This window comes from Ranitomeya imitator, chromosome 8 (genome assembly GCF_032444005.1).
Source record: "Ranitomeya imitator isolate aRanImi1 chromosome 8, aRanImi1.pri, whole genome shotgun sequence".
In the NCBI taxonomy this organism is placed as follows: domain Eukaryota; kingdom Metazoa; phylum Chordata; class Amphibia; order Anura; family Dendrobatidae; genus Ranitomeya; species Ranitomeya imitator.
The window spans coordinates 74,160,515-74,186,168 of NC_091289.1; the positions used below are offsets into that span (position 1 = coordinate 74,160,515).

At 44.5% G+C, this 25,654-nt stretch overlaps 1 protein-coding gene across 2 annotated transcripts in view; it reads right to left on the bottom strand.

The window, feature by feature from the left end:
- The window catches only part of EP300 (E1A binding protein p300), a 163,265-nt gene that overhangs the window by 5,747 nt on the left and 131,864 nt on the right, over positions 1–25,654 (bottom strand). For both annotated transcript variants that reach the window (XM_069737084.1, XM_069737083.1), the window contains exons 28-29: positions 10,490–10,654; positions 179–340 (exon numbers count right to left, since the gene is read on the bottom strand). In XM_069737084.1, coding sequence (XP_069593185.1) covers positions 179–340; positions 10,490–10,654 — 327 coding nt within the window. The remainder of the gene's footprint in view (positions 1–178; positions 341–10,489; positions 10,655–25,654) is intronic.

A 25,654-nucleotide genomic window follows, 5' to 3' on the forward strand; every position in this document is an offset into this window, starting at 1 on the left:
AAAACAACAGTTTACGTAAAAACAAAACCCAATGAGATTACAGTTTAAAAGTGTTAACTTAATGGTTTAGATTTTGATATTTGGTAATGCATCTACAACGTAATTACTGTCAAATTATGGTGTGTCAAGTAATATACTACATTGCATTGTAGAAGTGTGAAATTTGAGAACCACCAACCTCCTTATGCTTCTCCATAGTAGCATACAGTTTTTGAGACAAATCGTTAGAAACATTAGGCATTCCAGGCTTCTTTTTGCTTCCTCGACTTAAACTGCTCTTGTTTTTGCTTGTCTTTTTATTGTTCTTTTTCTTGGCATTTTTGCTATCGCCTTTTCCGACCTTTTGAAAAAAAAATAAAAAATACATGCAAAATTAAACATCTCTAATAAAAAAAATATAATATATATATATATATATATATATATATATATATATATACATACATATACAGGTCCTTCTCAAAAAATTAGCATATAGTGTTAAATTTCATTATTTACCATAATGTAATGATTACAATTAAACTTTCATATATTATAGATTCATTATCCACCAACTGAAATTTGTCAGGTCTTTTATTGTTTTAATACTGATGATTTTGGCATACAACTCCTGATAACCCAAAAAACCTGTCTCAATAAATTAGCATATTTCACCCATCCAATCAAATAAAAGTGTTTTTTAATAACAAACAAAAAAACCAACAAATAATAATGTTCAGTTATGCACTCAATACTTGGTCGGGAATCCTTTGGCAGAAATGACTGCTTCAATGCGGCGTGGCATGGAGGCAATCAGCCTGTGACACTGCTGAGATGTTATAGAGGCCCAGGATGCTTCAATAGCGGCCTTAAGCTCATCCAGAGTGTTGGGTCTTGCGTCTCTCAACTTTCTCTTCACAATATCCCACAGATTCTCTATGGGGTTCAGGTCAGGAGAGTTGGCAGGCCAATTGAGCACAGTAATACCATGGTCAGTAAACCATTTACCAGTGGTTTTGGCACTGTGAGCAGGTGCCAGGTCGTGCTGAAAAATGAAATCTTCATCTCCATAAAGCATTTCAGCCGATGGAAGCATGAAGTGCTCCAAAATCTCCTGATAGCTAGCTGCATTGACCCTGCCCTTGATGAAACACAGTGGACCAACACCAGCAGCTGACATGGCACCCCACACCATCACTGACTGTGGGTACTTGACACTGGACTTCAGGCATTTTGGCATTTCCTTCTCCCCAGTCTTCCTCCAGACTCTGGCACCTTGATTTCCGAATGACATGCAAAATTTGCTTTCATCAGAAAAAAGTACTTGGGACCACTTAGCAACAGTCCAGTGCTGCTTCTCTGTAGCCCAGGTCAGGCGCCTCTGCCGCTGTTTATGGTTCAAAAGTGGCTTTACCTGGGGAATGCGGCACCTGTAGCCCATTTCCTGCACACGCCTGTGCACGGTGGCTCTGGATGTTTCCACACCAGACTCAGTCCACTGCTTCCTCAGGTTCCCCAAGGTCTGGAATCGGTCCTTCTCCACAATCTTCCTCAGGGTCCGGTCTCCTCTTCTCGTTGTACAGCGTTTTCTGCCACATTGTTTCCTTCCAACAGACTTACCATTGAGGTGGCTTGATACAGCACTCTGGGAACAGCCTATTTGTTGAGAAATTTCTTTCTGGGTCTTACCCTCTTGCTTGAGGGTGTCAATGACATCTTCTTGACATCTGTCAGGTCGCTAGTCTTACCCATGATGGGGGTTTTGAGTAATGAACCAGGCAGGGAGTTTATAAAAGTCTCAGGTATCTTTTGCATGTGTTTAGAGTTAATTAGTTGATTCAGAAGATTAGGGTAATAGGTCGTTTAGGGTACCGTCACACAGTGGCATTTTGATCGCTACGACGGCACGATCCGTGACGTTCCAGCGATATATCCGTGACGTTCCAGCGATCTCGCTGTGTCTGACACGCTCCTGCGATCAGGGACCCCGCTGAGAATCATTTGTCGTAGCAGATCGTTTGAAACTTTCTTTCGTCGTCTAGTGTCCCGCTGTGGCGGCATGATCGCATGGTGTAACAAAGGTGTGCACGATATTGTATACGATGTGCGCATAGTAACCAACGGCTTCTACATCGCACATACGTCATGAAATTATCGCTCCAGCGTCGTACATTGCAAAGTGTGACAGCAGTCTACGACGCTGGAGCGATATTGTTACGATGCTGGAGCGTCACGGATCGTGCCGTCGTAGCGATCAAAATGCCACTGTGTGACGGTACCCTTAGAGAACCTTTTCTTGATATGCTAATTTATTGAGACAGGTTTTTTGGGTTATCAGGAGTTGTATGCCAAAATCATCAGTATTAAAACAATAAAAGACCTGACAAATTTCAGTTGGTGGATAATGAATCTATAATATATGAAAGTTTAATTGTAATCATTACATTATGGTAAATAATGAAATTTAACACTATATGCTAATTTTTTGAGAAGGACCTGTATATATCAGACAAAAAAAGGAAGGCAGCAATCCAATTGTTGAAAAGGCCCTTGGCTTGAGAAAGGCTCAGTGTGAGCTGAAACGTCGTGAGATGTGGGTCTGAAATAAAAATAAACTTCACAGTTTTTTTCACTTTTTCAACACCGGTGAGCATTGTGCTGCTATATATATATATATCTATATATATCTATATCTATCTATATCTATCTATATCTATATATATCTATCTCTATATCTATATCTATCTATCTATATCTATCTATCTATATCTATCTATAGAGATATATCTATATATAGAGATATATATATATATAGAGATATATATATATAGAGATATATATATATAGAGATATATATATATATAGAGATTATATATATATATATATATATATATATATATTGTAGATTGTGAGCCTTCACCATGGAACAAATGGCGCTATAACTTATTTATATATATATATATATATATATATATATATATATATATATATATATATATATATATATATATATATATATATATATATATATATATATATATACACACACACTGTGTTCAGAAATGACCGAATGGATAGGCGAGGGGGAGGGGTGTGTATATGTAAAATCGTCTTTAAAACCCATCCGGCGTGATAATATAGGTGAATCTAATGAAAATGTAGAGTCCCTGTGGGTGGAGAGAAGGGGAGGGGGAAAAATAATAAATTACTGATAGGGGTTTGTTATAAATCTCCAAAAATCATGGAAGCAATGGAGAATATCCTCGTAAAGCAAATAGATGAAGCTGCGACTCAAGGGGAAGTCATTATTATGGGGGACTTCAACTACCCTGAAGTAGATTGGGGAACAGAAACCTGCAGGACCCAACAGGAAGGGGGGCACTGCTAGACCTAATATTAACCAACAGGCCAGACCACATATCAAATATAAGGGTTGGGGGTCACTTGGGGAATAGTGATCACAAAGTAATCCGTTTTCATGTATCCTTTAATAAGATGTGTAGTAGAGGGGTTACAAGGACACTAAACTTCAGGAGGGCAAATTTCCAACGGATGAGAGAGGATCTTGGTGCAAAAAAAAAAAAAATATATATATAGATAGATAGATAGATAGATAGAGAGAGAGACGAACGGCACCAGGACTCAACAATGCAGTATTGGAAGCGCTGAATCAAATACACCTCTTTAGACCCACAGCGTGCTGTATCCATGCAGTGGTGCTCAGCATAAATAGTCATAACAGCACAGTAAAACTTTGCACAAGAAAGTAGAAAAATGCGGCACTCACCCAGGTTGTGAAGTGAATATCTTTAATCCATGTACAGACTTTGCATAAAAGACAAGCAGAGACGACGAGGGTGCGGGGAGAGTGTCATGGACCTGTGGAAGCACTAATTGTGCGAAACGGCCGTCGTCCAGCTCACTCTCCCCGCACCCTGGTCGTCTCTGCTTGTCTTTTATGCAAAATCTGTACATTGATTAAAGACAGATTAAAGATATTCACTTCGCAACCTGGGTGAGTGCCGCATTTTTCTACTTTCTTGTGCAAAAAAATAAATTATATATATATATATATATATATATATATATATATATATAGATAGATAGAAAGTTTTAACCCCTTCAAGACCTTGCACTTTTCCATTTTTGCGTTTTCGTTTTTCGCTCCCCTCCTTCCCAGAGCCATAACTAATTTATGAGGGCTTGTTTTTCTGCGGGACAAGTTGTACTTTTGAACAACATCATTGGTTTTAGCATGTCGTGTACTAGAAAATGGGAAAAAAAATTCCAAGTGCGTTCATAGACACTAAACATGTCTAGGTTATGTTTTATCTAAGTGGTAAAAAAAAAATAAAATCCACACTTTGCAAAAAAATAAATTACGCAATTTTCTGATACCCGTAGAATCTCCATTTTTCGTGATCTGGGGACGGGTGAGGGCTTATTTTTTGTGAGCGGAGTTGCCGTTTTTAATGATACCATCTTGGTGCAGATACGTTCTTTTGATCGCCCATTATTGCATTTTAATGCAATGTTGTGGCGACCAAAAAAACCTAATTGTGACAGTTCGAATGTTTTCTCGCTACGCAGTTTATCGATCAGGTTAATCCTTTTTTATTGATAGAGCAATTCAAAACAGCTGACATGTCCCGGGGTTTGATGCGGGCTCACCGCCGAAGCCCGCATCAAACGAAGAGATGCGACCTCCACCGTACTAGTACGGCGGAGGTCGGTAAGGGGTTAAGGCATTTTTATTACTTACCGCAAAGTCAAAAGTTTACATACATTTCATTAGTATTTGGTACCACTGCCGTTAAACTGAATAACTTGGGTCAAACGTTTGGGATAGCTTTCCACAAGCTTCTTACAATAGTTGGTCGGTATTTGGGCCCATTACTCATTATTGCACTGTTGTGAAAGCCACTGTCTTACATATGGTGGAAAATGCGAGCAATGTGAACTAAAGCATACCTTAAAGAAAGATGCGTGTCTGATCAAGCCTGCAACGCTACAGCTCACGCCAGCCGACGAGAAATAATAAAGCAGTTGGTCCTCTCCCAAACACAGCAGCAGAAGTTACAGGAGTTTCAGCAGCAGGAGCTACAGCAGAAGACTAACAGCCTGATTCTACAACAGATTGTGACCCTGCGCGAGATGCCCCCAAACCTGACCCCAGTCCGTCCTGAGGCCAAAGACAAAGTCAGGTCAGCACTGAGAAAGACTAGTCCGGAGGACGACATAGAAGCTTTTCTCACTGTGTTTGAACCTACAGGGGAGCGGGATAACTTGCAGATTTTCCTGTGGGCCGAAGTGGTGGCCCGATCCTGATGGGAGACGTCCAGAAGGCTTACTTTGACCTCAGTCAGGAGGACACCCAGGAATATGGGAAACTCAAAAGGTGAGGCTGTTGCCCAGCTGGGCGTTAATACATGTGTACGAGCACAGTGAGTACCAGTAAACACCTTGAGCCCAGCACAGATGGTAAAGTAATCCACCAGTTGGTGCAAACTCTGCCAGTAGCCATACAGTGTTGGGTAAGGCAAGGGGACCTGGGCAACGTAGATCAGGTGATTAACCTGATCAAGCCTTAATATGCAGTGGTTAGCACTACAGCCTTGCAGCGCTGGAGTCCTGGGTTCAAGCCCCACTAAGGACAACATCTGCAAAGAGTTTGTATGTTCTCTCCGTGTTTGCGTGGGTTTCCTCCGGGCTCTCCGGTTTCCTCCCACATTCCAAAGACATACTGATAGGGAATTTAGATTGTGAGCCCCATTGGGGACAGTGATGATAATGTGTGCAAAATGTAAAGCGCTGCGGAATATGTTAGCGCTATATAAAAAGATTATTATTATTATTATTTATATGGCCATCCAGAACTTCGTTCAGGACTCTACCCCACGGCAGGAATCACGACGGCCCTTGCAAACTCGTGAGTCTGGAAAAGGAACATGACCCTCTGCTGGGGTTAGCCAGAACTGAGCCAATACTGAGGGGGTACCCTGGAGTGAGGGTGGAAGGAAACCATTTTCCCTTTAACCTTTCTCGTGGACTAACGGTGCCGCTGCTATCCGGTTATCCAAGGACTGCCGGCTTACTTGACGGGTATCGATGTATGCTCAGACCGTCTACATCGTGGACGCCATCGCCCTAGCTGGTGAACCCCATCTGTGCCAGGTGCATGGCACTGGACACAGGGCGGAGGCTCCCTTGGACTCAAGAAGCCTAGACACACTCGTACATGGGTCAATGATCTCCATGTTAAAATCCACTGTGGGAAGGTCGGGGTCATTTGTATACAGCCAATTCTGCCAGTATCTGACGGCGGAGGTTACCTTTTCCACTCCATGAGGGGGTGGGTTAAACATGTGACGGGAGTGACGAAACACCCTTCCTTACGGGATTGTTTTGGGAAGAGAGACTCGCCCCTTTTCTGGTCCCTGTGGCAGAGTAAAATTAACCCTCCAGGGTAAAAGTCTGTCCGGGCGTGGAACCTGAAGATCCTGAGTCAGGGATACCTGCCATAGGGGGTTACCCTCATAGGAAAAGAGTGTAAACCAGACAGATTTTCCCTAGAGGTGTGGGCAGGAAAGGTCGAGGAGACCACGTCAATCTCTGAGCTGGAAGTATCCTGGCAGACTTTTGGGACCATTCAGCTCCAGAATCCCACATGGACATGGGCACGGGAAAGGGAAATAGAGGTAAATGGGGGTGGCTCAACAACCAGTGGCAGAAGCGTTTTTTCTGCGTATGGTGGTCTATCAGGAGTTGCTATTTTGGGTTGACAAAATCCAGGACGAAGTAGTGGAACAGCTGGTAGTGCCTCAATCGTTCTGCCCGGTGGTGTTCAAGATGGCCTAGAAACACATGCTGAGAAGCCACCTAGGGTTTAGTAAGATGCAAGAGTGCATTTAACCGTTCTTTTCGCCAGGGATTTATGCCGAGTTTCAGAGGTTTTGTGAGTCTTGCCCAGCATCAGTTGACCACACCCACCGCAAGTTTCCATAGTCCATTGGTTGTCATCCTATTATAGAGGTACCTTTTCAGTGGATTGCTATTGATCTGGTTGTGCCCATAGTAATGTCAGATCGTGGCCACCAACACAATAGCGGTAGTAGACCATGCTACTCGTTGCCAGGAGGCAACTCTGCTTCGATACATCTCGGCTAAACTTATTGCCCAGGAGCTTTTTTCTATGTTCCTTCACCTTGGGCTACCTAAAGATACTTACAGATCAGGGGAATCCTTTTGTGTCCAAAGTTATAAAACAATGTTGTAAAGAGCTCCAGATAAAGCAAGTGCGCATGCCGGTGTACCACCCAAAGATTGGCTCCTGGAAAGATTTAACAAAACCCTTAAAACTATGCAAAAAAAAAAAAAAAAATACACTAAAGGAGGAAAAAACCTCCACTATTTTGGAAAAAAAAAAAAAGGAAAAACAGGCAAAGGTGCTTACCTGTCTAGGCCTTGAATCAAATGCACCATCATGGTGCAGCGGTCCCAAGTAAAGATGGCAACTACATAGGTGCGGTAATACCAATAAGACAGCCAGCCTACAATGAGGGATTGGCCGTTTGGCACACCAGTGCAAACAAATAATCAGCAGCAGTGTTCACACAGGGAATGCAAAGCATCTGGATCATAGCCTCTTAGTAACGCCCTGTGGCAGCCTCAGGTAAGGGTGCGATTGAAATCGCACTGTATGCCGGTGGAAAGCCATGGTGGCTGAGGTGAAACAAATGTTCCAGATAGGAGTCAGAGTCCAGGAGTGAGTGGACAATCCCAATAGTTTTGATTTCAAAGCAAAACAGATTGTTGCGATTTTGTAAAGATTTCCAAAAATTGAATGTAGTGTCAAAAATTGACCTTTATCCAATGCCCTGGGTAGAGCAGCTGATGGAGAGACTGGGGCAGGCCCAGTATTTTATGATGCTAGATCTCACCAAGGGTTACTGGCACGTGCCTCTGACAGTCTGTGAAGAAAAGATCACCTTCATTACAGGGTCTCTATCACTAGGTCGTCTTGCCTTTTGGGTTACATGGGGCCCTGGCAACAACATCCCAGAGGGTGAAGGGCAGTTTTAGAACCCCATCATAAGTATGCATAGGCGTATTTGGAGGATATCTTTAGTACAGACTGACATATTCCCAAGTGTGCAATAGGTCTTGAGGAAGCCCAGTACTTGGGGTATGTGATTGTATAATTGGGGTTTGATAACCCCATGGTCAAAATTAAGGCCATTCAAAACTGGCCCTGACCTCTTACAATGAAACAGAGCGTTCCTCGGCATCATTGAGTATTACACACGACTTATACCCAATTTTGCCAGGAGATTGGCACCTTTGACCTATCTCTTTTAATGGAAGGAAATCAGTCATGGTTCGGTGGAAGCCTGAGGCACAGTAAGCAATCCAGTCCATGAAGTTTGCGCGGTGCAGACAGCCCGTTCTAACCAGTCCCAACTTTAAGCAAAGCTTTATTGTGCAAACAGATGCCGCTGAGCTAGGCCTAAGAGCGGTTATGTCTAAGGAAGTGAACAGAGAAGAACATCAGGTCACCTACTTGAGTAGGAAACTTCCCCTGGCAGAGAAAAATTATAGCGTAGTGAAGGAGTGCTTGGCCATTAAGTGGGCCTTGAAGTCCCTATGTTGTTATTTACTCGGGTGACAGTTTCGCTTGCTAACAGACCATTCACCCTTGCCAGGATGAGAAATGCCAAGGAGAGGAATGTAGGAGTCACCAGATGTTTTTTTTGTCATTGCAAAACTTTAGTTTTTTGGTGGAACATCGAGATGGGAAGTTGCCTCGATATGCGAATGCCCTGTCATGGGTACCCTGTATGTTGACAGGTGTTTAACCCAGCAAGTATGATCAGAGGGCTTATTTTTGGGGAACACTGTATACACTTACACACATTCAGAGTGTGTATGCCAGAGTGTGTGACCCTAAACCTACATATTTTCTGAAAATAGATACCCGACACATTATGAAAATGCCACCCAGCACTGTACAATCACAATGTAAGTCTGCATCAAAGTGCAGTCAATGACTAGAAATTTTAATTATGGATAAATGCTCAGTTTTAGGCTAAAAGTCTGAGACAAAAGCAAAGTCAGATGCATAATACAAATTCAGGATGTACATACAAGTCACTTATGTGATCATATACACATACAGTACAGAAATGAGTATATCAAAAAGATGACCTGATTAGGTGTGTAACTGTTCATCTTCAATAGAAACAGATAAAAAAAAAACAAAAAAAACACATCCCTTGAAGATGATTTGTCACCAGGTTGAAATTGGCCAGATTTTGCCGATTTTTATACTCATTGCTCCCGAGTAATCCACCATGTAGTCTTTTTTTTTTTTAGAGCCAACTGTTATGGCCTTTAACAAGGAGGCGGATGGAGTGGTTAGCCAGATAATGCAGAGCAGCCAAAGACAGACCCCAGAGAATCCTGTTAGCCGAGTTTCCTTGTAAAGACCATAACAACTAGAACTGAATAGACAGGCCCATAGTCATGGAATCGGATTGTAGATTTATACAGAATAATGTGGCATACTCCGAGTGAGCCAATGGAATAAAATAAAAGCAAAAATAGACCACTTCTAACCTGGTGATGAATCATTTTTAAATCTGACAGCACATATCATTGACTAGTTAAAGGGGCAATAGCATGAATTTTCTTCATGTTACCGTGTGTCCTTATTGCTCCCCCTCAGTGACTGAAGACTGTACAGGGCAGAGCTCACAGTATAAAAGCTGCAATTTTTTTTCCACGTCACTTAGGCGACGTTCACATTAGCGTTCCGCTAATGTGCGTCGCTGTTGCGCCGGCGACGCAGCGGCGACGCGCCCCTATGTTTAACATAGGGGACGCGTGCGTTTTTTTGGTTGCGTTTTTCAACACGTGCGTCATTTCCGACGCTAGCGTCGGACGCAAGAAAATGCAACAAGTTGCATTTTTCGTGCGTCCGATTTTCGTCAAAAAACGACGCACGCGTCGCAAAACGCAGCGTTTTTGCGCGCGTTTTTTGTGCGTCGTGCGTTGCGTCGCCGACGCACTGGCGCGCAACGCTAATGTGAATGTAGCCTTAGAGATCAGAATTTGCCTAGTTTTATAAAGCTGGATTTGTATACTAGATGTGCCTGGCCATTTGTTCTGCAGGATGTCTGAGCGGGACATAGCTGGTGACAAAGTTGTACATTGCTGTGGTGTTAATAACGGAATAGAAAGTTTCCGGCATAAAACATTTTGCTGACTGCCACCAACAAGTTTCTTCTGATACTTCTATACCACGACTGATAAAAACAAAGAAACAAGACATAAAAGCGGAGTTAACTATATTTTGTAATTTTCATCCATAATTAAAAAATATATATAATTTCCAGTAGGGCAAAGTGCAAATGATATATTATAGAAGATATTTTCTATCACGATTCAAGAAGTTGCAGACAAAAAAAAAACAAACAAAAAAAAAAACCAAAAACACAAAACCTATATTCACCTCGATGCTCTCATTGCCAGTATTCTCTTCCCGCTTTCTTTCTTCTTCCTCCTGTTCTAACTCTTTGATACTTTCTTCTAGCACATTTGGCCAGAAGTCACCCTCAAAATATGGCAATTCTTTTGCACTTGTCAGTCTGTCTTCAGTTGCCTGCTTAAAAATATCCTGTTTGAGGGAAGAAAAAAAAAAAATTATACATAAGAAAATGTGAAGTCAGTAAACGCTTTCCTTTGAGGGCTGGATAGTTCTAAAATCTATCATAATAATTGCCTAGAATACTACTTCCTGCAATTTGTGCCAACTTCCGTGGCTTTGTCCGGAGCTAATGTGCGGAGATAATGTCCGGAGATAAGTGACGTCAACAGTGTCCAGTGTCTGATTGGTTGCCGCCTGCTGCGAGCGACCAATCAGAAACGTGCCGTACTGTGACACACTCCGCCCACCATTTTGGTGTGATTTTTGAATTTTTACCTCACAGCAAGTTTCTACTGCGTGGAGGCGGGCCCAGTGACGTTGCTCTTCAAGCTCCTGCCGAATTTCAAGTATATATGGATTCTAGACTCCCGATTCTTTAGAATCGGGCTGCCATCTAGTCTATCATAATGGAATAGAAACTTGGTTGGGAAAATGCTGGTAACTATATAAAAAGCATATTGGGTATTTATAAAGGAAATGGACATTTTACAACATTTCACGGTTTAACCCCTTTCTGCCATCAGACGTACTATTGCGTCCATGGGGGGTGGGCCCTACTTCCCAAGGACGCAATAGTACGTCATATGCGATCGGCAGCGCTCACGGGGGGAGCGGCGCCGATCGCGGCCGGGTGTCAGCTGCCTATCGCAGCTGACATCCGGCACTATGTGCCAGGAGCGGTCACGGACCGCCCCCGGCACATTAACCCCCGGCACACCGCGATCAAAGATGATCGCGATGTGCCGGCGGTGCAGGGAAGCACCGCGCAGGGAGGGGGCTCCCTGCGGGCTTCCCTGAGACCCCCGCAGCAACGCGATGTAATCGCGTTGCTGCGAGGGTCTTGCCGCCCTCCCTCCCTGCTCCAGGTCCCGGATCCAAGATGGCCGCGGATCCGGGTCCTGCAGGGAGGGAGGTGGCTTCACAGAGCCTGCTCAGAGCAGGCACTGTGAAGCCTGCACTGCTGCATGTCAGATCAGTGATCTGACAGAGTGCTGTGCAAACTGTCAGATCACTGATCTGTGATGTCCCCCCCTGGGACAAAGTAAAAAAGTAAAAAAAAAATTTTCCAAATGTGTAAAAAAAATTAAAAAAAAATATTCCTAAATAATGAAAAAAAAAAAAAAAATATTCCCATAAATACATTTCTTCATCTAAATAAAAAAAAAAAAAAAACAATAAAAGTACACATATTTAGTATCGCCGCGTCCGTATCGACTCGCCCTATAAAACTGGCACACTAGTTAACCCCTTCAGTAAACACCGTAAGAAAAAAAAAAAAAAAACGAGGCAAAAAACGACGCTTTATTATCATACCGCCGAACAAAAAGTGGAATAACACGTGATCAAAAAGACAGATATAAACAACCATGGTACCGCTGAAAGCGTCATCTTGTCCCGCAAAAAACGAGCCACCATACAGCATCATCAGCAAAAAAAATGAAAAAGTTATAGTCCTGAGAATAAAGCGATGCCAAAATAATTATTTTTTCTATAAAATAGTTTTTATCGTATAAAAGCGCCAAAACATAAAAAAATGATATAAATGAGATGTCGCTGTAATCATACTGACCCGAAGAATAAAACTGCTTTATCAATTTTACCAAACGCGGAACGGTATAAACGCCTCCCCCAAAAGAAATTCATGAATAGCTGGTTTTTGGTCATTCTGTCTCACAAAAATCGGAATAAAAAGCGATCAAAAAATGTCACGTGCCCGAAAATGTTACCAATAAAAACGTCAACTCGTCGCGTAAAAAACAAGACCTCACATGACTGTGTGGACCAAAATATGGAAAAATTATAGCTCTCAAAATGTGGTAACGCAAAAAATATTTTTTGCAATAAAAAGCGTCTTTCAGTGTGTGACGGCTGCCAATCATAAAAATCCGCTAAAAAACCCGCTATAAAAGTAAATCAAACCCCCCTTCATCACCCCCTTAGTTAGGGAAAAATAAAAAAATGTATTTATTTCCATTTTCCCATTAGGGCTAGGGTTAGGGCTAGGGTTAGGGCTAGGGTTAGGGCTAGGGCTAGGGTTAGGGCTAGGGTTAGGGCTAGGGTTAGGGTTAGGGCTAGGGTTAGGGTTAGGGCTAGGGTTAGGGCTAGGGTTAGGGTTAGGGCTAGGGTTAGGGCTAGGGTTAGGGCTAGGGTTAGGGCTAGGGTTAGGGCTAGGGTTAGGGCTAGGGCTAGGGTTAGGGTTGGGGCTAGGGTTAGGGCTAGGGTTAGGGCTAGGGTTAGGGCTACAGTTAGGGTTGGGGCTAAAGTTACAGTTAGGGTTTAGATTACATTTACAGTTGGGAATAGGGTTGGGATTAGGGTTAGGGGTGTGTCAGGGTTAGAGGTGTGGTTAGGGTTACCGTTGGAATTAGGGTTAGGGGAGTGTTTGGATTAGGGTTTCAGTTATAATTGGGGGGTTTCCACTGTTTAGGCACATCAGGGGCTCTCCAAAAGCGACATGGCGTCCGATCTCAATTCCAGCCAATTCTGCGTTGAAAAAGTAAAACAGTGCTTCTTTCCTTCCGAGCTCACCCGTGTGCCCAAACAGGGGTTTACCCCAACATATGGGGTATCAGCGTACTCAGGACAAATAGGACAACAACTGTTGGGGTCCAATTTCTCCTGTTACCCTTGGGAAAATACAAAACTGGGGGCTAAAAAATAATTTTTGTGGGAAAAAAAAGATTTTTTATTTTTACGGCTCTGCGTTATAAACTGTAGTGAAACACTTGGGGTTCAAAGTTCTCACAACACATCTAGATAAGTTCCCGGGGGGGTCTAGTTTCCAATATGGGGTCACTTGTGGGGGGTTTCTACTGTTTAGGTACATTAGGGGCTCTGCAAACGCAATGTGACGCCTGCAGACCATTCCATCTAAGTCTGCATTCAAATGGCACTCCTTCCCTTCCGAGCCCTCCCATGCGCCCAAACAGTGGTTTCCCCCCACATATGGGGTATCAGCGCACTCAGGACAAATTGGACAACACATTTTTGGGTCCAATTTCTCCTGTTACCCTCGGGAAAATACAAAACTGGGGGCTAAAAAATAATTTTTGTGGGAAAAAAATTTTGTTTTATTTTTACGGCTCTCCATTATAAACCTCTGTGAAGCCCTTGGTGGGTCAAAGTGCTCACCACACATCTAGATAAGTTCCTTAGGGGGTCTACTTTCCAAAATGGTGTCACTTGTGGGGGGTTTCTACTGTTTAGGTACATTAGGGGCTCTGCAAACGCAATGTGACGCCTGCAGACCATTCCATCTAAGTCTGCATTCAAATGGCACTCCTTCCCTTCCGAGCCCTCCCATGCGCCCAAACAGTGGTTTCCCCCCACATATGGGGTATCAGCGCACTCAGGACAAATTGGACAACACATTTTTGGGTCCAATTTCTCCTGTTACCCTCGGGAAAATACAAAACTGGGGGCTAAAAAATAATTTTTGTGGGAAAAAATTTTTGTTTTATTTTTACGGCTCTCCATTATAAACCTCTGTGAAGCCCTTGGTGGGTCAAAGCGCTCACCACACATCTAGATAAGTTCCTTAGGGGGTCTACTTTCCAAAATGGTGTCACTTGTGAGTGGTTTCTACTATTTAGGTACATTAGGGGCTCTGCAAACGCAACATGGCGTCTCATCTCAATTCCTGTTAATTTTGCATTGAAAAGTCAAACGGCGCTCCTTCCTTTCCGAGCTCTCCCATCCGCCCAAACAGTGGTTTACCCCCACATATGGGGTATCAGCGCACTCAGGACAAATTGTACAACAACTATTGGGGTCCAATTTCTTCTCTTACCCTTGGAAAAATAAAAAATTGGGGGCGAAAAGATAATTTTTGTGAAAAAATATGATTTTTTTATTTTTACGGTTCTGCATTATAAACTTCTGTGAAGCACTGGGTGGGTCAAAGTGCTCACCACACCTCTAGATAAGTTCCTTAGGGGGTCTACTTTCCAAAATGGTGTCACTTGTGGGGGGTTTCAATGTTTAGGCACATCAGTGGCTTTCCAAACGCAACATGGCATCCCATCTCAATTCCTGTCAATTTTGCATTGAAAAGTCAAACGGCGCTCCTTCCCTTCCGAGCTCTCCCATCCGCCCAAACAGTGGTTTACCCCCACATATGGGATATCAGCTTACTCAGGACAAATTGTACAACAACTATTGGGGTCCAATTTCTTCTCTTACCCTTGGAAAAATAAAAAATTGGGGGCGAAAAGATAATTTGTGTGAAAAAATATGATTTTTTATTTTTACGGTTCTACATTATAAACTTCTGTGAAGCACTTGGTGGGTGAAAGAGCTCACCACACCTCTATATAAGTTCCTTAGGGGGTCTACTTTCCAAAATGGTGTCACTTGTGGGGGGTTTCAATGTTTAGGCACATCAGGGGCTCTCCAAACGAAACATGGTGTCCCATCTCAATTCCTGTCAATTTTGCATTGAAAAGTCAAATGGCGCTCCTTCGCTTCCGAGCTGTGCCATGCGCCCAAACAGTGGTTTACCCCCACATGTGGGGTATTGGCGTACTCAGGACAAATTGTACAACAATGATTGCAGTCCATTTTCTCCTGTTACCCTTGGTAAAATAAAACAAATTGGAGCTGAATTAAATTTTTTGTGAAAAAAAGTTAAATGTTCATTTTTATTTAAACATTCAAAAAATTCCTGTGAAGCACCAGAAGGGTTAATAAACTTCTTGAATGTGGTTTTAAGCACCTTGAGGGGTGTAGTTTTTAGAATGGTGTCACACTTGGGTATTTTCTATCATATAGACCCCTCAAAATGACTTCAAATGAGATGTGGTCCCTAAAAAAAAATGGTGTTGTAGAAATGAGAAATTGCTGGTCAAATTTTCACCCTTATAACTCCCTAAGAAAAAAAAATTTTGGTTCCAAAATTGTGCTGATGTAAAGTAGACATGTGGGAAATGTTACTTATTAAGTATTTTGTGTGACATATATCTGTGATTTAATTGCATAAAAATTCAAAGTTGGAAAATTGCGAAATTTTCATAATTTTCGCCAAATTTCCGTTTTTTTCACAAATAAACGCAGGTACTATCAAAGAATTTTTACCATTGTCATGAAGTACAATATGTCACGAGAAAACAATGTCAGATTCACTGGGATCCGTTGAAGCGTTCCAGAGTTATAACCTCATAAAGGGACAGTGGTCAGAATTGTAAAAATTGGCCCGGTCATTAACGTGCAAACCACCCTTGGGGGTAAAGGGGTTAAAGAGATTTCTTAAAGTGTAACCAACTTTTAATATTTGACTGAACTTTCAATTGAAAGTAGATCAACGGGGGTCTGGGTACTGAGGATCCCACCAACCCCCTCTTCACCCACTTAAGAGATGTGAAGCTGAGCCGACAGCATCAAATAGCTCCTGTCTGAGTGCGCACACAGAGTGGGTACAGATTCAAAAGCATGAATGGACTTCAAAGCCCCCCACCAATCTGCTTGCAACTAAAAAAAATTTATTAAATAAGTTTATGTACTCTAATATTCTACTTTTTTTGTTGCTCCTGAGTAGACCACTGGGTGTCCATGTAGGGATATGTAAGGGTATGTGCACACGTTCAGGTTTTTTCGCGATAAAAAACTCATGAAAAACGCATACATTATGCATTCTATCATTTAGAATGCATTCTATCATTTAGAATGCATTATATCATTTAGAATGCATTCTGCAATTTTTTTGCACATGATGCGTTTTTTTCCGCAAAAAAAAAAAAAACCGCATTGCAGTAAAAAAAAAGCAGCATGTTCATTAATTTTGCGGGTTTTCTGCATTTTTCCTGCTATTCTATGCATTTGGAAAAAACAAGAAAAAACGCATCAAAAACGCGCAAAAAAAAAAAAAAAAAAAAACTTCAAAACCACGAAAAAAACGCATGCGGATTTCTGGCAGAAATGTCAGGTTTTTGTCAGGAAAATTTCTGCCAGAAATCCTGACGTGTGCACATAGCCTTAAGGTACTGTCACACTAGACGATATCGCTAGCGATCCGTGACGTTGCAGCGTCCTCGCTAGCGATATCGTCCAGTGTGACAGGCAGCAGCGATCAGGCCCCTGCTGGGAGATCGCTGGTAGGGGAAGAAAGTCCAGAACTTTATTTGGTCGCTGGACTCCCCGTAGACATCGCTGAATCGGCGTGTGTGACACCGATTCAGCGATGTCTTTGCTGGTAACCAGGGTAAACATCGGGTAACTAAGCACAGGGCCGCGCTTAGTAACCCGATGTTTACCCTGGTTACCATCCTAAAAGTAAAAAAACAAACACTACATACTTACCTACAGCCGTCTGTCCTCCAGCTCTGTGCTCTGCACTCCTCCTGCTCTGGCTGTGAGCGTCGGTCAGCCGGAAAGCAGAGCGGTGACGTCACCGCTCTGCTTTCTGGCTGCCCGGCGCTCACAGCCAGACCAGAGAAGCAGAGCGCCGAGGACAGACAGCAGAAGGTAAGTATGTAGCGTTTGTTTTTTTACTTTTTAGGATGGTAACCAGGGTAAACATCGGGTTACTAAGCGCGGCCCTGGTTACCGGGGACCTCGGGATCGTTGGTCGCTGGAGAGCTGTCTGTGTGACAGCTCTCCAGCGACCAAACAGCGACGCTGCAGCGATCCGGATCGTTGTCGGTATCGCTGCAGCGTCGCTATGTGTGACGGTACCTTTAGAGTCTCGCTTTGCATACGATGCAAGATATCAGAGCTCACATGAACCTTTCCTTTGGGCACAGGAGCTGAACAGTAAACATGTTCAGCCAGATCACAGATTCTGCTGTCTGTTAAGAGTACAGGCTGTGTATGCCTATAGGCTACTTGTCTTGTCTCAGCTTCTTAAAAGAGAACCTGTCAGCAGGCTTGTGCACAATAACCTACAGTGTCAGGTCGGCACCGTTATACTGATTATGTAAAATAGTATGTAAATTAGGGGGCACGTCAGTGAGGGATCAGTGACCTGTCAGAAGCCATACAGATGAATAGCTAAGCAGAGCACTACATGAAGACCCCCACAAGGCAAGTTGCCTTGCGCAGGCGTGTACTACGGAGGACAGAGAATGAACTTCAATCCAATATTGCAGCAAGCGGGTAAGGAAAGGGTGAATCAAACACCTGAAAACTGCGCCCATATGACCGAAAACCGTTCCCGCCAAATTCAGGTGACAGGTTCACTTTAATAACTATGCTACTCTATGTCAAGCTCTGGGCAGCAGGCGAATATATTTGGCCCACGATGCCAGGCAGGTCCCTTACCCCGTGTGGAGCCCATTACCCCGTGTGGAGCCCATTACCCCGTGTGGAGCCCATTACCCCGTGTGGAGCCCATTACCCCGTGTGGAGCCCATTACCCTGTGTGGGGCCCATTACCCTGTGTGGGGCCCATTACCCTGTTTGGGGCACTCCCAAGTGCAGTAACCCCAGCAGTGAAGAGGAATAGGTGATTACAGAATACTCACCTGGACCAGTTGTACAATGCACAACACTATTTTGCATGTATGGATTAAACTCCCCAAGGCTGCAGCTACTTCCTCGGACTCCCGAGGTTGTAGACAGGAAACAATATACCAAGGAGAAAACAAAAAAAACAAAAAAACAAAAGCTTGGTGAAAGGAGCGCTGCCAATGAAGGGAATATCCAGAGGTATAAGTAACAATCTTATTTATGCAACACGTTTCAGGGTCGATAGTACTCCATCAGGCAAGTCCTATCAACTCAAATGCATTGCATGAATAAAAGACTTACTTTTACCTCTGGATGTTCCCATCCTTGGCAGCGCTCCTGTCACCAAGCTTTTGTTTTCTTTCTCCTTTATTATTCTGTATGGAGCACTATGTGAGGCCTATTATACTGCATGGAAGACAATGCAGAACCCAGTTCTGCTATATTGATGACTATGATCAGAAAATAAAAGCAACAAAAAATGAAATACTTAATAAAATTAATTATTAAAATATTGGACAGAAATAGGGATTTTTGTGTAATCACCGTAAAATCCTTTTCTTTGAGCCATTCATTGGGGGACACAGACCGTGGGTGTATGCTGCTGCCACTAGGAGGCTGACACTAAGTGATACAAAGAAAGTTAGCCCCTCCCCTGCAGTATACACCCTCATGCTGGCTCTCAGCTAACCAGTTCGGTGCAAAAGCAGTAGGAGATCAATAATATATGAGCGTATAGCATGTCATATTATATAGGAGAGTATAGCATGTCAGATTACAAAAACAAGCATAAGCTAATAACAGGGTGGGAGCCGTGTCCCCCAATGAATGGCTCGGAGAAAAGGATTTTACGGTGAGTACACAAAAATCCCTATTTCTCCTTCGCCTCATTGGGGGACACAGACCGTGGGACGTCCCAAAGCAGTCCCTGGGTGAGGACAACATCAGATCAGGTCCTGTGTAACTGCTACTTACAAGTGCGCCACCGCGGCCTGCAGAGTCCACCTGCCTAGACTCACATCTGTGGAAGTGTGGAAATTATAGTTCTTCAAGAATGTATGCGGACTGGACGAATCCGCAAGCTTGCAGGCGTGCCTTGCCGACGCCTGGTGCCTAGAACCCTCGGAGATAGGCTGACATCTAGCACGGAAGGACTCCTGGATGGTGAAAAGAATCCACCATGCTATCATGGCCGACGTAACGGCTAAACCCTTCCTGAAAACGTCAGGAAGCCTTCCTCTTACCGTCAGGAAGCCCAAATAAAGCATCCAACCTTTGGAAGGACGCCGTCCTCGAGACGTACCTACTCAGAGCACTCACTTTGTCCAGAATATGGGGAACTCATTCCATTTTGTGGACTGGTGCCGAAAGATGAGGGAAAAACTATGCCCTCATAACAGTGGTAATACAATGCCACCTTGGTAACAAGGGATGGGGATGGCTTGAGGACAACCTTGCCTTGAAGGTAATAAGGGAAAAAAGTCAGAAAGAGCAGGGAGTTAGCTCCAAAGACTCGTCAGAGTGAGGATATCGCAGAGAAAAAAAAGGGGCGAACTTCCCTGATAGTAAAGTCTGCCCAGATGAAAAGGAGTCTACTATAAGACTCCTAGGACCATTAGGGTCCCAATGATCTAACGGCATGCGATAGGGAAGAACTACATGTGAACACTCTGTGAGAAAGTCCCTACTTGCAGTTTTGCTGCAATAAGGCGGGAAGATACTAGCTCCGCAAACAAAAACTGACGTGGTCAGTGCGGATCTCGGAGGATCACTAGGGCCCTTTCTGCATCCGAAAGGCTCTCGGAAGTAGTGGAAGTGGAGTTATGGAAACAGGTACCAAGTCAGAACCAGAGCATGCAATGCGATGGCTCTTGGATCTCGAGGCCGAGCCAAGAACTCTAGTACATTGGCATTTAGTTTGGACGCCGTCCGATCTACAACTGGAGAGCTCCGGTGAAGGCAGATCTGACGGAAGACCTCGGGATGAAGATCCCACTGAATCGAGGCGGAACCCTGACGGCTGAATTTGTTTGCCGTCAAGAGTTCTACTCCTGGGATATATACTGCGGAGATCACCGAATGATCGGTCTCAGCCCATCAGAGAATGTGAGGTACTTCGGTCATGGAGCCTGACCGTGAGTACCTACTAGATGATTGACGTATGGCACCGCTGTGGCATTATCCAATTGATTTCGGATAGGGTGACCCACCAGAAGGCAGTGGACCTGCTGTAGGACTACTGTTCGGATCTCCAGAGCAATGATAGGGAGAAGAAGACTGGCATTGATAGTTACTAATAACCATTCAACCGGGAGAAAGGCCCTTGATGAAGAAGGAGCTCAGACTATCGTCTGAATGTCTGTCAGACTTGCTGAAAACGAGCGGAGCGAAGGAAACCGCTTCTATTGTCACCATTTTTCCTCAGAACCCTCCTAGCAAATTGAATGAAAAAGAGGGATGAGTAATCAAATGCGCGAGCTCCCTGTTGAAGGGCCGTGACCTTGTCACGAGGGGGAATTACCATCCTTCTGGAAGTGTGCAGGATCGTCCTCAAAGGATATCTGCTGGGCTGGAAATGAGGAGAACTTGTCTAAGTTTAGCTGCCAGCCCAGGTGGGAGGGTATCGCAAGCGATATAGACGACTCAGCGTAGTCCTGGAAGGGCGGCTAGACAGTCGACCAAACAGGGCAGGACGAGCACGCCTCAAGGATGGAAGAGAAACAGGACATCCGCCATGACCCTTGCGAACACTCTGGGTGCGGAAGCAAGGCCGAAGGACAAGGTTGTGACTTGAAAATGCTGTTCACAAATGGAAAAGCGAAGGAATTTTTGAAGAGGGTAAGCATTCCGAATGTCGATGGATGCTGGAAACTGCACCTTTTTCTGTTGAAGTAAAGGATGAGCGGAGGAACTCCATCCGAAGAAGGAGGACCATGTCAAAGGTTGTTAGAAGTTTGAGGTCCAGGGTCGGTGTTACTTTTCGTTCCCCTTCTTGGAACCAAGATCGATTAGATCTGGTCAGTCTCACGCTCAAAAGATTTGATTGGCCTGTTACTGGTGTGAATCAAGATAGTTAAGGTCTCCAGCCAGGAGACCATTGCCCTAGCAATCCATGCGGCGGATAGGGAGGATAGAGCGCTGAACCCGAAGCCACAAGATGGAACGAACCAGATTTGCTATCTGACAGTCCGTGGTATTTTTAACTGATGATACGTCGGGCGTGTATACAGGTAGGTATACCACAGGAGATTCTACCCGGTTAATCTGCCCAGTAGCAGAATGCGTGGCTGCATCCAGCACGTCATAGTCTCTTGCCATCGCCGCTCTCTTTTGATGGTGCAGGGATAAAAATTAAGAACCCTCGATCCATCAACCTCTTACGAGGGAAGTGGAGAGGAATTGTCCGGCTTCTTGCATCATCCGCTAAATAGTGGTGATGCAGAGTGGGGGTGCTCGTACGCCAAAAAGGGTGCCTCTGTACATTCACAGAGTTCAGGTCTCCGGGTGGACAGGACAGGTTTTCTGGCATTAGGCCTGGGTGCAGAGAGGAAACATGGAGGCGACCGTTTGTTGATGGTGTGGGGAGATCGGTGCCCTTTAAAAGGACCCGTCGCCCTTAAATCAGGCCATAGTCAAGTAAATAAGGCAGCATGTGCTGCCTTATTTACTTGACTATGTACGAGTTGGCGACTCTAGGTTCAGCACCTGTTCACACTTAGTCTATGTTTGGATGTGACGGTCAGGTTTTTGAAATGCTTAAATCAGGCCAGGCATGGCATCCCACGTAGAGGCTTCTGTCCAGTGAATCGCTTGTCCGGACTGAATGACAAATGCTCTACGAGGGAGTTTAGTCACCTTATGAGGGACACTGTAGTCTAGAGCAGAGCCAGAGTCTTCGTCAATGTACCGAGATTGGGTTCTCTTCTCTGAAGCTCTGGCAAGTTCAGTCAATATCCGATCCATATTCAGAGCCTTGTTGTCATCAAATCATTGGTGAGGGAGCAGGAAACGAAAACTTCCATTTTCTAGATGCCCGTACGTTTCTAGAATACTTGCGGCCCCTGCTAGCCGACGGCTCCTATGTAGGATAGGGACCATGTATATCGGTTCTGCGAGCACCCCGAGCCACAGCGTGTACACGGAGGGATTCAATCTCTTGGTCCGAGAACCATGAATTGCAGTCAGTGACGAAGTCCACTGAGGGGAACTAGGTACTCTGGGATAAGCTGGGGTCGGCGGCGGAGGGCTCCTCGAATTTATCATGCGCCCGTAAGAACAGGGAATACTGGTCATGCGCCTTTAAGACCAGGGAATACTGGTCATGCCCCTTTAAGACCAGGGATGCGCCTTTAAGACCAGGGCATACTGGTCATGCGCCTTTAAAGGGAACCTGTCACCTGAATTTGGCGGGACTGGTTTTGGGTCATATGGGCGGAGTTTTCGGGTTTTTGATTCACCCTTTCCTTACCCGCTGGCCGCATGCTGGCTGCAATATTGGATTGAAGTTCATTCTCTGTCCTCCATAGTACACACCTGCACAAGGCAAGATTACCTTGTGCAGGCGTGTACTATGGAGGACAGAGAATGAACTTCAATCCAATATTGCAGCCAGCGGATAAGGAAAGGGTGAATCAAACACCCAAAAACTCCGCCCATATGACCCAAAACCAGTCCCGCCAAATTCAGGTGACAGAGTCCCTTTAAAGGTACCGTCCCGTTAAGCGACGCTGCAGCGATATAGACAACGAGCCGATCGCTGCAGCGTCGCTGTTTAGGTCGCTATAGAGACGTCAAACACGGCAACAGAGGGACGATGCAGGAGCGATCCAGTGATCGTTCTCGCTGGTTGTTAGCTCCATGTAAAAACATTGCTGGCATCGTTGCTTTTGCTGTCAAACATGACGAATCACGCCGACCTGACGACCAAATAAAGTTCTGGACTTCTAGCTACGACCAGCGATGTCACAGCGGGATCCTGATCGCTGCTGCGTGTCAAACACAACGAGATCGCTATCCAGGACGCTGCAACGTCGCGGATCGTTGTCGTTCTCGCTGTAAAGTTGCTCAGTGTGAAGGTACCTTTAGACCAGGGAATACTGGTCATGCGCCTTTAAGACCAGGGAATACTGGTCATGCGCCTTTAAGACCAGGGAATACTGGTCATGCGCCTTTAAGACCAGGGAATACTGGTCATGTGCCTTTAATACCAGAAAATACTGGACATGCACCTTTAAGACCAAGGAATACTGGTCATATGCCTTTTAGACCAGGGAATACTTGTCATATGCCTTTTAGACCAGGGAATACTGGTCATTTGCCTTTAAGACCAGGGAATACTGGACATGCACCTTTAAGACCGAAGAAACCCAATAAAGGATGGACAAACGAGCTAAAATGAACAATTTTATTGAAGACAAAAATCTAAAAGAGTATATAAATACAACAACAGTACAGACAACAGTAAAACAGATGCAATGAAAAAAGAAAGGCAACACTAGTGCCACGCACAAGTAAAAATGGTCAGGTAAACCATACAAAAAGTACATATAAGTATATGCCTATAAATGACCAAAGTAGGTGAGCTTGATTACTCCACATGCATAAATATCCAATTGAATGATTGTGCTAATAGCTAATAAAGCATAGGAGCAGCCACACCAACAATAGAAGGCTCTATGGCGTACCACATCAATAAGGAGGTTCAGGGTATAAACATGCAAACAATTACTTTAATACAATCCTAGTACTGTAAGGAAACCCATACAGCCTATTGGGAATAGTATGTGCCGATATTTTTGGGAACGTCCCGTAAATATCTAGTAGATAAGGCCAAAAATAAATCCTTAATGGTAGCAAAGGATAGAGGTGGATAGTAAGAAATATAACTGAAAACAATGAACCAACCTGCTGCTTGTGTGTGGAAAGAGGGGCCCCAACGCGTGTTTCGCATACGTTACTTGCCGAGGGACTGGTCAGGTACTGATGTAGAGTCGATGTGCCCCTTTAATGCAGAAACCGTCGTCCCAGCGTGGGCTGGCCAGGTGGACCAAGATGGCCACCGAAAGTTGCAAAGTTGATAAAAATCTCGCAGAGAGCGAGAAGTGCCAATTCGGGGGGCGGAGCCACGGACATGTTGAATAGGCCCAAGCCGGGGCCTAAATTTCTGTAGCCATCAGGCGACACCAGCGGTAGAAGTGAGGGGCGTTCTAGGCGAGAAGCGCAAGAAAAGCGGGCGGGGCCGCCTTAGGACGCCATAGTGCAGGCGAGGCTTCCGGGATGCGGCCTACACATCGGCCGAAGCCGGGGGCTAAATTTTTGCAGCCGACCGGAGCGTTACCTCAGAGGTGGGCCACAGGGAAGTGGCTGAGGCTGCCTGTCAGCATGTGAATATCCCACTGAAGATGGATCCACTCACCATCGGTGCGCATCCTGGCATGGAGCCCCCGTGGATGTGGGTTTCAGCGCTATTCTGCGCAGCGTGGACGGTGCAGGGATAAACCTCAATCTATCATCCATTTGTTAGGGGGTGGAGAGGAACTGTCCGCCTCCTTGTGCCATCCGCTTTCACAGTGGTGGGACAGTGGGGGCTACTCGGACGCCATAGAGGGGCCTCTGTACATCCACGGAGCTCAGTCCGGGTGGACAGGGCCAGTTGTCCGGCATTAGGCCTGGCTCCAGGAGAGGATACATAGAGGCGACACTCCATGTGGTCGCCTGCTGCTGGTGTGGGGAGATCGGGACCATGAAAGAACCGTCGCCCCTGAAGTGAGCTCAGGCATGGCTTCCCACGTCGCAGGAAAGGGTACGGGGAGGTATACTCACCTGTTGATGGTTCGGGGGAGATCGGAACCTTGAAAGGATCCGTCGCCCCCTTCACTCCGTTAATTAAAAAATAAAAATTTACAGAAAAGTAAAAAGTAAAATAAAAACGTTGGGGTCTGAAACAGACCCAAGTGCCTCCTACAGACACTAAGCAAGAACTGGTTAACTGAGAGCCAGCAGGAGGGTTTATACTGCAGGGGAGGAGATCACTTTCTTTGTATCACTTAGTGTCAGCCTCCTAGTGGCAGCAGCATACACCCCACGGTCTGTCCCCCCCAATGAGGCGAAGGAAAAGAATGGTTCTACACCATAATAGCATAATTCATATAGAAATAAATGTAAAAATGAACCCACATGAAAAAAGAAATATGTAATATATATAAATCTTTATTGATATATAGATTGAGGGGGCGCTACAGCAAAATAACCAGCAAAATTGCATTGACCTGAGGCAAAACCATAAAACTAAGAAGCAAAATATAAAGAAAAAATAAAGTGCATATGTCATGTGCAAAGCTGTAATCACATAGTGTAAGTGAACCCATACAAAAGTTGAAAGTGTAAATAAAGCAAATTGTAAGTCGAGAAAGACTGTGCAAATAAAGCAATGTGATCTGGCTTATACCTTTCAGTGTGCTGGCGCCTGGTGTCCCTACGTACGTTTCGGCGATAAATGCCTTCTTCTGGGGAAAATGGGGATGCATCTTA